The sequence below is a fragment of the Anastrepha obliqua genome, chromosome 5 (assembly GCF_027943255.1).
Source record: "Anastrepha obliqua isolate idAnaObli1 chromosome 5, idAnaObli1_1.0, whole genome shotgun sequence".
NCBI lineage: Eukaryota > Metazoa > Arthropoda > Insecta > Diptera > Tephritidae > Anastrepha > Anastrepha obliqua.
Window position 1 is genome coordinate 118,787,067 of NC_072896.1, and position 16,818 is coordinate 118,803,884.

The 16,818-nt window shown below is 36.8% G+C and overlaps 2 protein-coding genes and 1 long non-coding RNA gene across 3 annotated transcripts in view; 1 reads left to right on the plus strand and 2 right to left on the minus strand.

Annotated features, from left to right (window-relative positions):
- The window catches only part of LOC129246894 (protein Star), a 107,180-nt gene extending 98,036 nt beyond the window's left edge, over positions 1–9,144 (minus strand). Inside the window, exon 1 of the mRNA XM_054885608.1 lies at positions 6,660–9,144. The gene's annotated coding sequence lies outside the window, so the exon portion shown is untranslated. The remainder of the gene's footprint in view (positions 1–6,659) is intronic.
- A 2,015-nt stretch (positions 9,145–11,159) lies between these two features.
- LOC129248056 (protein asteroid) lies at positions 11,160–14,043 on the plus strand. Its single transcript, XM_054887479.1, has 2 exons — positions 11,160–12,224; positions 12,285–14,043. The coding sequence occupies exons 1-2, from the start codon at positions 11,253–11,255 to the stop codon at positions 13,944–13,946; spliced, it is 2,634 nt and encodes an 877-aa protein (XP_054743454.1). The 5' UTR covers positions 11,160–11,252; the 3' UTR covers positions 13,947–14,043.
- A 2-nt stretch (positions 14,044–14,045) lies between these two features.
- Positions 14,046–15,237, minus strand: LOC129248057 (uncharacterized). Its single transcript, XR_008582592.1, has 2 exons — positions 15,161–15,237; positions 14,046–15,095 (listed from the first exon to the last, which is right to left on the minus strand). It is a non-coding gene; the product is annotated as an uncharacterized LOC129248057 (long non-coding RNA).
- Between the last annotated feature and the right edge of the window lie 1,581 nt (positions 15,238–16,818).

Consider the following 16,818-nt stretch of genomic DNA (forward strand, 5'->3'; position numbering starts at 1 on the left):
TTTAATTTTTGTATAAGTCTTCTTGAGTATATAAGTAGAATAAATTATTCCCCTCTTAGCGCGCCCACTAACCACACTATCTTAAAGAAGTTTTGTACAGCTCTTGGCCCGCCCTTTTTGGACGACTCAGAACTCACCGCGTGAAGGTGACTGTACTACGAGTTCCACCCACTCCCTTCCCAACCAACCAACCAAAGATGAAAAATTATTTATTCGGGAGTGGCAAAGTCTGCTTTAGTGTCAAATTGAGGCATAACTGTACGAGAAGTGAGTGCTGCTCTTATAAACCCATCACGTCTCTCGTTCCCATACACTTTTGAGGACGCTTGAGTTACTAGTTTTACGCAACGCTCCACAGCTTGCGTATGGCATGGAATATTTGTTAAATCTATGGTTAATTTAGGTTTTTCTTTATCAGAAATTAATTGCAAGATATCTTCAGAAGAAAGGCTGTCTAAAATTGGGGGGCAGGTAAGTTTCATTTCAGACCAATTAATTAACTCAAAATATTCATTTGCTTCAAAGTTCAGTTTAGGAACCAAAAAGTTTCTAATATTTTTGTCTTTTGAAGGGATTTCTTTTATTTTCAGAACTCGCCTCAATCCAAGAACGCGGACATGCTCTCTGTCATCTACCACCATCGAGAGAAGAATGTTTTCTGGATGGGCAAAAAAGGAATTTGTTTGAATAACCTTATGAACTACTGCCTGGACTTCTGAAGATAAGATTCTACATTTTTTAATACATTCTAAAATATGTTTAGGTCCGTCAACTATTGACGAATTTGTTTTGATTTCGAACCATAGAGGTGCGTATACAGTCAAAATGTATTTTACAATTTGAATGAGATTTTTAGGTGGCTCCTGCAAAGAAATGTATAATCGTAGGAACCTGTTTGCAATTGTCAACCAACGAGAGTGTGATATTGGTCCCGGATCTCGATTTGCTAGATCTGGGGAGCAAAAACCAGCATCAATAGCAATGGCAATGTCATGTAAGTATTTCTGATCTTTACTTAAGCTTATTGCGTCAAGTGTTCGTGGAAGAGAGCATTCGATCCTCTGAAAAGCAACGATGGACAAAGATTCACATTTAGCCAGCTGTTTGCCAAGAAGCCCACTGAAAGACTGAGGACCTGTTGTTTTACCATCAAGTATTTCAACTAGATGCCTCAGAGGTAATTCATTAAAATGGAGGAGACAGATAGCCCATTGTACTGGTCTTTTTAAACGCGTTTCAATGAATTTTATTGCACCATTCTTCCACCTAGTATTTGTTGACGTACCATCACATCCAATCACTACAACATTAGATTGATTTATACCATTTTCTTGAAAATAATTTACAATGCTGTATGCTGTGTCCTTTCCACTTTTTGAAGTAGGTACTAAATGACAAAGGTACTTTGAGCCTGGTTCTGCTATTACTGAAATGTGCTCTTCTTTTTTTATAGATTGATAACGTTTGTTTCCTTTTTCAACTAAAACTAAAGTGTCATCCATCCTGCCATCAAAATACACACACATCGGATCGTTTAATTGCTCTATTGCATTCCCCGCTTCGATAAGTTTTAGTCTACATTTTTCTTTTTCTCTTCTCATTTTGCTTCGATCAACAACAAAAGAAGTATCTTTGTCCGTTATAAGACCAACGTCTTTAAATGCACTAGACACAATAGCTGCTGCTGCTCTATCAGATACTCCAAAACGATCACTTGTTAAGGCAGTTGCTGGAAGTGATAAGCGCATCTGTGCATTTTTTGAACTTGCTGACTGAGAGGAAATAGAGCGTGGGGTCTGAAAATCGGGATCATTCTTATCATTGTCAACTTCAGGAGTTATCTCTGTTTCAGAATCAATACTACTACAAGAAGGTCCAGGTAAGTAGGTCTGACTTAAGTGACGAGCTTTTCTCTGCAATTTTAATGTAAGCTTTTGAGTTTCTTTGGTATCTACTGTCCCAATCTTTCCTTGTCCGAGATATCTTTGAGCATATAGAAATTTGATTTCTAATGGCGGTATCTTTCTATCTTTAGGGCATGTGCAGTTGATAGTTACCGGCCTGGGACAAATACACTTGTCAAAGCTTCTTTGACAAAAGCAATTGAGTGTCATCTCGCACTTGCAGGACGAAATGTCAAATAATGTACTTGAAGATTGTTCAATAAAATCATTGTACTTCTTTTATTTCTCAGGTGTGTCTTTGTCCCTTGAATAAGATTTACGAAGAGTGTAGTATCGATCATGTAGATGTTTAATCTTTTGTACAACTCTTGTGTGGGAAACTATTGGAATCGAAGCCTTGGAATAAAGGGACTCAGTCTGATGAGCTACAGTATCTGCTACAACTGTGAAGCTTAACTTCTGACCAGAACTGGCAGCAGAAGATTCTACTGACATTTTGTACCTCACTTCTTGCCAACATTGTATAATGTCGGTATTAGTGGGAAGGACCGATGACAGCAGTGGTTTAGGTGCACCAAAAAATGGGCAGTGTATGTCCTTACGAGTAAGAGACATGAATAAAATGTTTGAAGAGATTTAATGTTAAGTAATTGTGTAAACTATGTAATTCAAAAGAACATCGAATAGAATTTTTTTTGACCAAACAGCGCTGTTCGACAAGAGTGAAAGCAGAACTGGTAATGACCAGAGAGTACTAGCTCTTCCGTGCACTTCGTTTATCGGTATGCCAGAATCAAAAGCAAAATGAAAAGAAAGACGATGGAATACAAGTAACCAAGTGGAAGACGATCTAAAGCACAGACGTGTTGTAGTAGCCGTAAGCCGCTTTCACGCAAGCCTCATTTGGCATAGGCTTCCTTAGTAGATTTGGTGTAAAATTGGTAAAAGTTAATCGCTCAGAACCACAGAAATGGATAGATTAGTAAATTAAAAATCTACTACTCAATGCTGAAAGTGCTATGTATAAAAAGGGAGCTCGATCTTTAATCATTTACAACTTCTACAAGTTTTCGTAAATCAGCTAGATTTGGGATAAAATTTGTAAATTTTAAATGCAATGCGCGAACGGAAGATATTAACCAATTTGAAATTTCTTTTTTTTCCTGAATTTGTATTGATATGTAGCAACTTTTCCCTGCTATTACGATATGATTTGAAAAAATTTACGTATTTCACTCCGGTCTAGTCAACATATGTTTTGACATGGTATTATTGCCTTATATTTATTATTATTATGATTTGGAGTGTGTGCACTGCGACCTGTACAGATCAATTGTGCAGCCATGTAGCCTGCTCAAACAGTTTTAGGCTGTTAATAAATCCGAAAACTGCTGTAGGCTTATTTCCTACCAGGAGGTTAGGATCTATAGCCCCATTTCCCAGGTAATTTAGTCGTGCCACTGCTGGGTAGCTGCATAAAACATGTACTGCCGTTTCTTGTGCCTCTTTGCAGAGTCTACAAGTTTCGGTCTCTATCGCACCTATCTTTTTCATGTGATAATTAAGTTTACGGGTGATATAGTGTAGCGCCGATTGCTTTTTTTTTTGCCGACACTGTAGGCATGTACATATGTTTAAGAATGAACTTCAATCCATTGGAATTTAGCATAATTAAAATGTTCGAAAAAAATATATATATATATCACACATTTATTCAATGGATTTAAATTAATAAGGTAAACAAAATTGCTTCTTTATGGCATAAAAGTGTTAAAAAATGTTACTGACGTGAGCGAGATTCCATTCGAAATAAATACTAATAATACTAATGTATTTAATTCTTTTTTCTAGAAGTCATGTATCTACAAACACATCGCGCGTTTGCTGAAAGGAAGTCGTATTTCCACCAAAAAAAAAACTATACCTAGAAACGAGCTTTAAAGTTTTCAATTTACTATAAAAAAAAAAATAAATAAATAATTGGCGCGTACACTTCTGTTAGTTGTTTGGCCGAGCTCCTTCTCCTATTTGTGGCTTGCGTTTTGTTGTTGTTACAAATTTAGGGACCCACAGTTTCAAGCCGACTCCGAACGGCAGATACCTATTTTTATGAGGAGCTTTTTCATGGCAGAAATACACTCGGAGGTTTGCCATTGCCTGCCGAGGGACGACCGCTATTAGAAAAATGTTTTCATTAATTTTGCTTTCACCGAGATTCGAACCAACGACCTCTCTGTGAATTCCGAATGATAATCACGCACCAACCCATTCGGCTACGGCGGAATTTACTATACCTTCCGAAATAATAATAAATACATCTCCTTCTAATGAGATATTCTAAATACCGCTATGTACTTTTTACAACACCTAAAAGAGCTGGCGGCCAATTATTCACCTATACTCGTACACTCATGCCCCTCTAACGAAAGTGAGGAGTATATCAAAAATCTTCGCGAAAAATGAATTGATACACTAGAGGCAATAACAAATATGTATTGAAAAGGGAAATGTAGATTGTAAGTATGTAAAAGCGCTTGTGTGCTAAAAATGCAGAAAAAATTGTGCCAAAAAATGGCTATTAAAAGGACCATATTAAATTGCATTCCATTTGCGTTTGAATAGCAGCTCAATAAAATAAAATTCCTAAAATATATGCATAAAATATATGCACAAAACTTTATTGCACAAAGAAAAAAAGTCAATAGAAATAACCGAAAAGGCACCAAAGCACCAGGGCACGAATTCCAGTGAACTTTTGTCCTCAATTTGCTGCAGCACAAGTTGGCAAGTGGAACACTTTGCATGAAGCAAATATAAAAACTGCCAAAAACGCAATAGAAATTAATTTAAAATTTATTGAAATAAGCGATTACCTATGGTTGACTATGAATATTTCAAAAATTTTCTGCGCAAAAGTAAAATAGAAATGATTTTATGGTTGTAGGTGCATAAAAATATTGTCCATAAACTTTTGGGGTATACTGGGGAGTAGCTGTCGTTAAGCGGGCAGTCCACAAACAAGCGATACATTGTTGTTGTTGTTGTGATTGTGACTGATATTGGACGACAGTTGGTTTTAAATGACTAGAGATAGAAAGGAATGAGAAAAATGGTACACACAAAAACCCTTTTATTTAATAAGTTGAAAAAATGTAGTATTGTGAACCAAATTTTATACAAGTGAATAAACTGCAGTTGTTGTTGTTGTTGTAGCAGCATAAACATTCCCCGTGCATATGCGAGGAATGCTGCTGAAGTGACAGTCCTTGGCCGGATATAAATCCGGGTCGTTCCGGTTACTTAGAACCGACTTTCGTGGTAACGATACAATGCAATCGTGACCCCCGCTTTCAACAAAATTAAAACAAAACCGAATAACTGGTTCACATGAACAAATAAAATATTATATAAATGAATAATCGCAACTTCTCAAATTAAAAATTTCAAAAATTTTCAATACATTCAAGCATCTAAAAGAGTTGAATACCCAGAAAATTTAAATGTTTTCAGCATTTTTTTAATATTCCCATTATTCTATCACTTAATTTCTCCTTTCTCGTATTTGTATAGCACTTAACTTTCTGTTTAACTTCATGAAATGAAAAATGTTCATTCATTTATTTCACTTGCTTGTCTTCTATAAATTTGCTTTTCATTTTAAAGACGCTGTGAAAATTATAGCAATTTTCTGCACACTTAATATAAATTATTCATTTTCCTGCAATTTTATGCCAAGTCATTTTTTCAATTGAAAATTATGAAAATTGTTTGCTGATTAAACTTAGCGGGTGGTTAATTTGTATTTTTTTGCTCGCACAATAACACAATAACTTGCTTCTTTCAAGCAACTCCGTTCTGTAGTCTAGCCACCTACTGTGGCATTCAACTAACTAAATGCGAATACAAACAATAAAATCCTGCGGATGTGTGCCTTCAATGTAAAACAATTCTAGGAAAATAATTAGGATTTTTTTGTTCGCCAAAATGCATTTGAAAATGTTCCTAACAGGAATTGGAAATTTTTGGAAGACTGGGATAAGATAAAGCTGATAGCAAAGAAGTAGAAATTATTTGATTCCCACTACAGTAAGGTGCATTCCACCGGAGCGTGCCGAATTTATGCCCGATGAAGGAATGCCACTCCAGTAGCATTCTCCAAGAGATTGCGGGGAATATTTCCACAACTGCAGCAACTACTTCTTCATTATAGGAAGAAAAATCATGAGCAACATTTAGAAAAGTAGGTTATGTTGTGCACTTGGAATAGATACAAGACGCTTACTCCAACTCCAGTGACACCTTACAAGAAATAACTAAGTAGGTAGAACAAATAATTTAAAAAATCAAGTTCCCACCGATCAAAGTGAAAAAAGCAGACATTTTAGAAAGTACCTTTTATTGGAGAGTATCTTTCTTTTTTAAGAATTCAATAAGATGTTTATTATGGTCCAACAAATTGTCTAATTTTGAGTTGAGAGCTTTACAGGCTCTAAATCTGACTCTGGACAAATTAATGCTTAGTTTCACCAATCAATTTGAAATTTATCAGACTGTTACAATTTAAAATGACAAAGTTTCGCACTGAAATCGCACAACAACAAATTTCAACAACCTGGTAAATTTGAAATGCGATTAGTGAAACCGGGCATAAGGGTTGTAAAGCAAAAAATCTTTAATTAATCTTCGACCATTTCTGACATTAAAATTAGGGAAATTTGAACAAATAAATATTTAGTTATAAAAATTCGCACTCACCTTTAACGCTTCTTTAATTATTTCATTAATCCACAAAAATGTTGCTCCACAACAAAAGTTCACTGCTACCTTTGTTTTTTTTTTTTTTATTATTACTTCTTACGTTTGGCTGAACACACGCGTTTTTGTACAGAAAAGAAAGGAATATAAGGCAAGATATAATCCAACGTCCAATTAGGCCACCGGCATTCCAACTGGCGCAACTGTTGAAAAATCCTTTTCTACACCTGACTAGCTGTCTAACTGGTTGGCACTTTGCACTGGAACTGCACACTGCGCTACTCAACAAACACTGTATAACCGCAGGAATGTGGCGATGCGTCAAATCGGCAAATGTCAAATGCGCGAAACTTTTGATAGAGAACAGCGTGAAAACGCGACGAGTAATTGTATATAATAGCGCAATTGCTTGAGCGGAAGGGGGGCTATACGGGGCAAAATGTGTACGAATGCAAAAATAAGGCTGCACGGATAATGGTTAGTTGCTTAGCCGGCGATTGCGATGGCAATGTCGAAGGCTACGTTTCTCGCAGCGTCGAAACTGAACTCGTTGTTTGACAGCGCAGTTGCCAAAACACGCCAATAACACTTTCCACTCAAAATCAACGAAAAATGGAAAATCTGTACGAAATGTGGCCACAATAACAACAAAATTGGCAAAAAGGCACATTAGCAACAAACACCCGCAGCAACGACAACCACGACTATGACGACGATGGATAACACAACGAATACCACGAACCAAATGAGCGAAGGTAAATGCGATTGTGAACTGTTCGCGAGTACGCGTTTACTTTGCTATTGCTTTTGTTTTTTATTGGAGCAAAATTTTCACTGTATGTATTTTAATTGTTGCTCCCGTTTGCGCTGTTGATGTTGTTGTTTCAATCGTTTGACGGATGCGATGAGGTGATATTTCTGCGCTCACTTTTCTTCACTTCACTTCTTCATACAACAAAAGAATTTTTATATACACAAAACACAAATTTTTCACACAATTTACGAATTGTATTTTTGCAAAAATATACGAATTTTTAAATGTTTCCACAATTTTTGGTTGCGTTAAGTTTGCGAATTTCTTGTTCACTGCTTACTTGGTTGCTTGCAATTCTTGGTCGTTTTTACTGCTTTATACGTGAAGGAGAGTACGATATGCACATATGCATGTATGTATATATGTAGGTATAAGTGGAGATACCGAGTATGCGGTCAATGCTTCGGCGCCACTCTGCACTGCTATCAGGCAGAGCAATTGTACGAAACACCAACAGAAGTAAAAACCAACAACCAACAATCAACAATAACAAAAACCAATTGCACACACACACGTCTATGTTCCAATAGATGGCCAAAAGCAATACACTACTCGTCCTAAAGCGAGTTCAGCTTTTTTTTGGTGTTTCTATCTCGGTTGCTCCAGTGCCGCTAGCTGTTTGCATTGGTGGTGGTTGTGTGCGTTTACTTGCTGCGCCCATTAAAGAAAAACAATGCAAAGCACAAAATGAAAATTTCTTTCTGTTTTTCTTTAATATTTGTTGGTTTTTTTAGTTCAATGCTGCTTTCACGCTTCTTTCTTTTCCTTCCTTTTTACCGTCTGCGTCCAGAGAACATTAAATATATTTAACGTTCTCTGCTGCGTCTGCATATGAATGAACCACACAAGAGAAACGCACAAAATCGTTCACGGTAACTAACGCTACGACGTCGCCGTCAACGTTCATGACAATGCCAACTACAGTGACTGCGGTGCTGCTGCTGCTGCTGCTACGACGATGGTAGTTGATATAAATTGTAGAAATATGAAGCAATAGTGGAGTGTAGAGGATATCAAACGATGTAGTTTTAATCGAAAAAAATCACGAATGTATGAATAAAGTAGTCTATGAAGCAATTAATACAATCTTGGTAGTTTAGGAAATCTTCAGTAACGTCCAATTCTGAGAATATTTGCGAGCGTATAGCATTCGCTTTGAGTTCGCGCCGATTTATTTACGTACACAAATCTTTAACGTATTTGTATGGAAAGAAATCAAAACTCTTTTAACATTTACCAATACAAGTTAAGGAAAAAACGCATCATAATCATTTTATGGTTAATTTTGCACTCGTTCCTTTAAGGTATATTTGCACCATTCACCTCTTTTTCATACGTTTTTCTGTTTTTGCTGCTCACTTCCACCAGCAACGATTCTTCATTTAATGGTCGCGCACACACAAAAGGCACTTTTCTACAATTCCTATGATTTTTATTGCTGCGAGTAATTTTACTTATAGCGAGTATTCGTCACTTCTTTACTTGATTTTTATAAATTGTATGCAATTTTATTTTCTTTCTACTTAACAATTGCAAATCGGCAATTCGAATTTTTCCCCAATTCGGTAGTATTAGCTTCTTGGTAACACAAGAAAGCGTCGAAAAGAAATGAACAAAGCGTTGGAAAGAAAGTACGTGTATATTACACTATATTCTAAAGCACACTGCGAAAAATATAAATCATCCACCGTGCACTTGCACTTCAACCAATTATTTTCCTTCTTCTTCTTCTTCTTCTTCTACATTCATTGTGTATTTCACCCGTTCAGCGGTTTACCACTTGGAAGAAATCCAATTGGACAAAAGATCGTGGAGGATTAACTAATTGAGGAATTTGTGTAGTAAATTGGATACTTGACTACCAGACACTTTGTTGCAAACTCATAAGGCCAATGAAATATTGGGTACCTGTCGCTAGTCAGTAGGCATTTTGATGAAACTTTCTTCTACGAAACTTTATGGGTACTCTACTAATGCCGAAATAAATAATGATTTGTTATAATATTCACATTGTCTCTATTTTCGAGCTTAATCCCCAATCTATAGATATTTGTTTATTTCATTCGAACAACATAAAGCGTTTTTCAGTAAGAGCGCTTCAACTTTTTTTTTTGAATAAAACACAAACGGTTTGACTTTTTTAACTCATTTTTTTTTTATTATCGAGTTTGAACATATACATTTAAGTATGAAATTCGATTTCTTTTGCATGACCACCGCGTGCACGTTTTACGAAGTCCAATCGTTGAACCCAACTTTCGACCACTCTTTTGCATAAATCGGCCGAAATTCCAGCAATTTCGCGTTCAATATTGGAAGGCCATAAGATAGTAAAAAAGTAATAATTCAACTCTAACTGACAGTGAAAATTTGAAATCCTTAAGGACAAGCGGAGAATGTTTGCTGACACTCCCTCTGGTCGGTATGAACTGCACAGCCATTTGCAGAGATTCAATTCAATTGAGTTAGCAAAAAAAAAATCCATTTCAATAATTTTATGTTAAGAATTATATATTATAATGAAAACTTCTGGTGTGCAATTCCATTTTTAGATTATTTTTATATAAATTAGAAAACAATCCTCAGAAGGAAAAAGTAGAAAATACGAAAGCAGGCAAGAAGAGGTTAGTAAAGATATCTTCAATAAAATGCTTAATAGTTACTCCGATAAATTGTAAAAATGAACAGATACATTTTCTTAATGTAGGCGACCTTCGCCGCGAATAGATTGATTTTAAAACTTCCCGCAGCCGCCGGCTTTATTCGAAAATACATTCGGCTTTTAAAAAATAACTCTTTTATATCTAAATTCAAAATGTTTGTCTTGCTTTATTGTAATAAGTTGTACAGATATCATACGCTCTCGATGTTTTTAGGTATTTGGTTTAAATTTTTCTGAACTCAGCTGTCGTAAAAAAGTATTATGTTTTCTGGATATATGAGTCCTTTAAGCGACTCGGTCATTAACAAAATGCCTTTTTGAAAGAACAATAAGGAGTTTTCCAAAAACGTTTTCCTATCCTGTATACGATGATCCATTTTTTCGAGAATACCTAATTGCTCCGGCAAACTTATTCCAAAAGGCTTCTTAGCTGGAAGTCATTGGTACGATGTAAACATAGAGTGCAGATGTCAAAAAGTTAGCTCTTCACAAATACTTGATTATTTTTAACAAAACCCATACCAGAATTAACAAAGGAGCAACACAGTTTTTTCTTAGCCAGTCAAGGCGGGTATTGTATCACGTTAAAAAGATTCTTAATGACAAACTCAGAATGCTTACTGGCATCTCGAATGCGATGCAGTAAACAACTTGGCCTTTCTATATCATCGACCCATATTATACCCATATTATATAAAAAATCGTCTGCCATGCGGAAGCGGTATAAAACTGTATCCTCATTAGTAGAAAAATAAAGACACTCACCTCAAATAAAAGGAGCAGCTCGACCAAACACCCAAAAGTTTAGTGTAAGTGGCAACTTAAAGGCTAACTTAAAAGTAATTTTTTCAGAAAACACTCGCTTAGCAGAAATTTGATTCACACTCTTTATTCATAATTTTAAATTTGAATAATTGACCAATACTCTTCATTTGTCAGGTGGCATCACAGTATTGAAAATAGTCCACCATCTGTATTCACCACTAGTAAACAAATCTGTTCTGTTTACCGTGAATAGCTCGATTATGTGAGAAACACATGTCTAGCAATTTTTTTAATCAAAACAAACCGCATATTTGTGAAAAAGTGTTTATAAATAATCGTAAATAAAACTTAAATGGGTGTGCGCGGACTCACCGGCTATATAGCACGTTATGCGGAGCAGTATTTGTTGCCATACGAACTGCACGACTGTAATCTAGTCATCGATGGTGATAGTTTATCTTGCAACTTCTACAGAGATGTTTCTGGCACTTGTTCTGCCTTCGGTGGAGACTATGATGATTTCTATCGTGCAATCGTGGAATTCTTTCAAGTCCTTGCCGAATGCAACATCGAACCTTATGTACTAATGGATGGCGGCTATGAAAGGCGTAAACTGCGCACAGCTGGCAAACGGCTGAGAGGCAAAATTGCGGTCATCAAACGTATCAATCCTTGTGGTTCAGGGGCTGTTTTTCCTCTATTAATGAAGGAAGTATTTGTGGATGCAGCTCGTGACTGCGGTGTGCCCGTGATGCGCTGCATATTCGAAGCCGATGATGAACTGGCAACGCTTAGTCGAAAGTTAGGCTGCCCTGTGCTTACTTATGACTCCGACTTCTATATATACAACGTTCAATATATCCCACTTATTACATTGACTGTTAAAGCGCACACCAAGCGTGTGGTTGAGAAAAAGGAGAAAATTTTACCCGAGCGTAAGTTGCGCAAAAACGAAGCCAAACGTGTGGAAAAACTTACAAAAGCAAACCGCATTGTGGGCGACATACAAGTCAACAATGTGGAAAGACGTGCACCGAAAAAGGGCCAAACCTACAAGTTCTTGGATTGTTGCATATACCGCATTGAGCATTTAATAGCGCGACGCTCGCTTTGTAAAGAAAAACTGCCACTTTTCGCCGCTCTACTGGGCAACGATTATATAGCGCGTTCTAGTTTTAAAAACTTCTTTGCCGCTGGTATGGGGAAAATTGGACGTAGTCGCAAGGTACAACGACAACAAAAAAGAATTCAAGTAATATTGCAGTGGTTGAAGGATGAGACTGTAGAGTCGGCACTAAGGAAAATTTTAAGCCGTTTACGCAAGGCAAGTTACATATTTACAAAAATAAAATAAATATCTAAGCATGAACATAATTTTTTGCAGTTAGAACGAGAGTCGCTGTTGCAACAAGTGAACACTGCCATCAGTGGCTATTCTAATGAAAAATGTCATTCGTATGATTTTTTTGTCAATAAATACGAAAACGCATTTCAAAGGTACCCGCCAAATCAACTCGAGGATGCTAATGAGGAAAAAAGCGAAGAAATTGAAGTTGATGAAGATGATGTAGACGACGTCGATGATACCGAAAACAGCAGCACAGCAGGCGATGAGATAATCGAAGAGGAAGACAGTGGAGATGTAACTGACAGTGAAGAGAACACCGATCTTGAAGATGAAGAGAATAAAGACGACAAGTCAAAAGATGACAATAATGCTACTGAAGAAGATAATGAACTCGATAGTGACGACGATGAAAGTAGTGACAAAACATCACAATTTCCCAACTGGTTCCTGCAGAAACTCTATCCCGCGCATTTGCCACGATACTTTGTGGATCTTGTACACCTCCGCAAATACATGAACAACCCACAAATTGAACATTTCCCATATAATGATTGCAATGAAATTGCATTGCCAATATTGATCTATAATTTTACGCTTTTAAACAGCGTAAGCGAGGAGGATACCGAACCCCAGCTGGATGATAATGGTGAACCACTGCCTATTGAATTTACATATATGGCACGCAGACCTAGAGTTACAGATATACAGTATACGCGCTATGCCATGATAAGTGAAACTAAATTTGAATTTACTCCCGAAAATCCCGATCCACTGCTCTTTCGGAATGTGTTCAGAGATAAAATGCCTTACTTAGACGCCGACAAGTTATTTGAAAAAGTCCAGCTACTACCAAAAGACTTGCAGGTGTATTTCCTAGCGATCGTTTATTGGTTGCATAAATCACAAAATTGTGATATTGTGCATCTTCATGCGTTGCTTATTTGCGTGGTTGTACTGCGCACAATCGACTCAAAAATACCGGCCGAACGTGATATTCGAGAATTTCAAAAACGTTTTGGTAAAATCGTGAAAAAGGAAAGAATTGTGCGGGACACAGATGCGCTAAAAGGCAAAACGCGAACGATTAGAGAAGATCTATTGTCGATTTCTATACCAGAACGTAATGAGTTTATACCGAAATCCGATTGCTATCTCGTTATGGACAATCTGCTCAAACATTTTCATATGCAGGATATTTTTAAAAGAAAATACGATACATATTCAACAACAATTTTGCATGCATTCGCCGAATTTCAATCGATTGTCTTCCAATTGTATGGTCTCAATGGACTGCTCGACCTGCCCTACGAACCACCAAAAATGGGTCAACTGTTCTGTGGCGTCTTCATTTACAATATTTATGATTTGCTAAAGTCACGCGCCGACATTATTTATCATGTGCGGAATTTCATTTTTCACGATTCACAAATGATGTACGATTTCTATGAATACCTCTGGCTATGGTGCGATGAGTTTGTGCCACATTGGAAACGGCCGGTTGTACAATCAACGACGCAGGTAGTAAGTAAGAAAGTATTGAAGAAGAAGCGACAAGCAGCGCGTAAACTGGCGGCAGCACAGGAGAATGTAGATCCTAATTTGGATATGGTGGATCGGAGCGGCAGTGAAGATGGCGTGGCTGCCGAGGAGTTCTTCGACTTAAATAATAAATTTTGTACATTTCTTAAAGTGAAGTAATAAAGAAAATTTTATTGTAATTTGAAACAATTATGACGGTACTCATGAATTTCTAAATGAACATTACACAATCGATGGCCAGATAAGAACGACAGGAAAAGAGATTTAAATAAAATAACATTTTAATAATCGACAACTTAATTCTGGATTCATTTTAAAGTAACATTCAAATTATTACATATGGAATAGCATAGAAATAAAATGGTCAGCTTGTTGTTGTTGTAGCAGTAACTATGCCCTGTCAGTGTAGCATAATCATCGGTCGTCTTCGTCTACCTCATCTAACGGTAGGCCCAGGAAACTTGTTGTTTCGACAGGTTGGGTTCATTCCCCTGGGAGCCGGTTCTACGTTACCGGAATGACTCGGGTATTTCCCGACCAAGGGCTACCGCCCCAGTAAACTAGCTCTGTCTAGTGTACCGTACCTCACCGCGTCGCTAAATTTCTCCTCCACAACTTCGAGCTCTACGTCGTCTTGTTGGAACCACAGAAAGTCGGCTAACATAGCTCTACATTGAGTACCATTGAAGATAACGGTGCACTTTTCCTCATTTCGAAAGAAGTAAAATTCACGTCATAAAACGTATTAAATATTGAATCTTTGTGGATTCATTGAGGCTTGGTCGAACACTAATAGATTGTTGTTGTTGTTGTCGAACTGGTTGAGTATTTCGATTGAAATAAGGCTAGTTAGCGACTAGTGCCGCTTTACTACCGCTGTTCTCGTGTAATGCCTTGTTTTTTTAGTCAGATACATTCGTGAGATTTAAGGATAGCAACAATTTTTTATCTCTATTTCGCTGAGCCCAAGAAAGGATCGTTAAGCTATTTTTTGGATGCCGATCGGCATTTCTGGGTTGTTGTAACATTGTGCTAGGAGAATGCTGCGGGGTAACAGTCCTTGGCTGGTTATAAATTAGTGTCACTTCTCCGCCTATGTCTTCCTCACTTATTACCAATCTCTGCCTGTTTGATGGCTTAAGATTCAAAGTCGTTCACTCATCTTCAAACTTTTCCAAGGTGTGACGAATGACCCGCACACTGAAGACATGATAAAGTTCATGTTTCGTATTAACAATTGAGTCGAAATTTCGATATTTTTACTTTTCCACTGCTATCTGGTCTCTCGCTACATGGAAAAAGGCATTCCTAATTTATTAAACTTAAAAAGAAAACAAAAATGTTAAAAAAGACTCAAGGATAAAAATACTTACTTTTGTTGTACTCTCCATTAGTTGTGCTTTGGTACCATATTTTCTTTGAGTTTGCTTTCAAAAGTTTCTGCTTTCTTTTGTTTGTTTTGGATATTTTTCATTCACAATAGACACCATCTGTTCGTAGGCAGTGTTGTCATCGCAAATTAATCGCCTTTCATTATCATCATTTGCGTTATTTCCAGATAGACAAAGGTCTCACAATTCACTCGCAATCGTGACGGTTCATATTTAGTCGTCTCTAATTTTGTAAATTAATTCCAGAGTTAATTAGGACTAGCTGTATTTAATTCCGAATTAGCTTGTTGATCGAAAGTTGGTGATTCAAGTCCGGTACAACAACAATATATATTTGTTTCATATATTGTTGTTGTAGCTGATTTGGAGCTAACCAAAAAAGGCAGTCTACGCTATTGGAACGTTTCGAATGTATATTCATTTATACAGTTGTTGTAACAAATATTAGGAGGATTCTTGGTCGGATGCAAATCCGTATTGTGCCGGATACAAATTCCAGTAATGTGGGACCGACTGTCGTGCGAACGATGATATGTCAGTCGTAAACTTTTTCTAATGAGACGACACTGGAAAAAATCGGAAAAAGCGCGACCATGCAGAAAATAAATGAACAGGTCAATCATCACTATTTGACCTTCTGGATGCTTTTTATGGATAAAATAAATATAGTTTTTGTAACATTCTGGCTAACTTTTTAAAGGACAAGGGTTATATTAGATTGGTCGGATCATGCTGAAATTGAAAGAATAACAATAGCAATACGTTTCTGTTTCTAAATCAGTAAGAACTTCCAAAATGTCTTGCATCCATTTTGTTTGTCCGTTAGTACTAGTAAAAATTTAAAGAAAACTTATTTGATTAAAAAATTTTCTGACTCACAATCTCATACAGTTTTTAATATATTTAACATAAGCTAAAAGGAAAACATGTCAAATTTGAAATCTTCAAATGAAAAGTGGATTATGAAGATTTTGGAATTGGGAGAAAGGAGCCGGCAAGTAGGATTTTTTGCTTAAAACCCTGGCTGATGGTGTATTTACTTCCTTTGTTAAGCTTTGTCTGAAACATACTTTTTATCTTATTTGGAAGGGAATACGGAACTAGCAAACGCTCGCACGTGTCAGCTGTCTCGCGAGACCCGTGCCACTTTGGCCCAAATGCGTTCTGGATATTGTAGAAGGTTAAACTCGTACTTATCCAGAATCGGTCCCAATACCTAATCTATGTCCAGCATGTGAAGTCACACCGCACGACACTGACCATCTATTTATATGACCTACTCAAACCTAGTCACCTAACACCCCACTGCATTTGGACCGAACCTGTCGAAACAGCACGTATTCTGGGTCTACCGTTAGATAAATTAGGCGAAGAAGACAGGTGAGTACATTGCACTGACAGGGTATTTTTTTAGTTTTCTTGACCTTTGTTTTATCTTTAATTATGTTGATTTAGAAGAGTATGTATTAACATAAGCAAGTCTCTCTTAGAGCAGTCCAATTTAACAACATTTTGCAGTAAACTACATTAATGTTAAATTTTTTTTATTAGTTATTACGCGGCATGCAAATAAAATCAGTTGACTCGAGTTGAACTTTCTGGAGCTTGCTTAGTATTTTCATTTTTTATTTATTTTTTAT

Coding starts and splice junctions, on each gene's coding strand:
- LOC129248056 (XM_054887479.1), top strand. CDS start 11,253: ATGGGTGTGCGCGGACTCACCGGCTATATAGCACGTTATGCGGAGCAG. Junction 12,225..12,284: donor TTTTAAGCCGTTTACGCAAG/GCAAGTTACATA, acceptor AATTTTTTGCAG/TTAGAACGAGAGTCGCTGTT.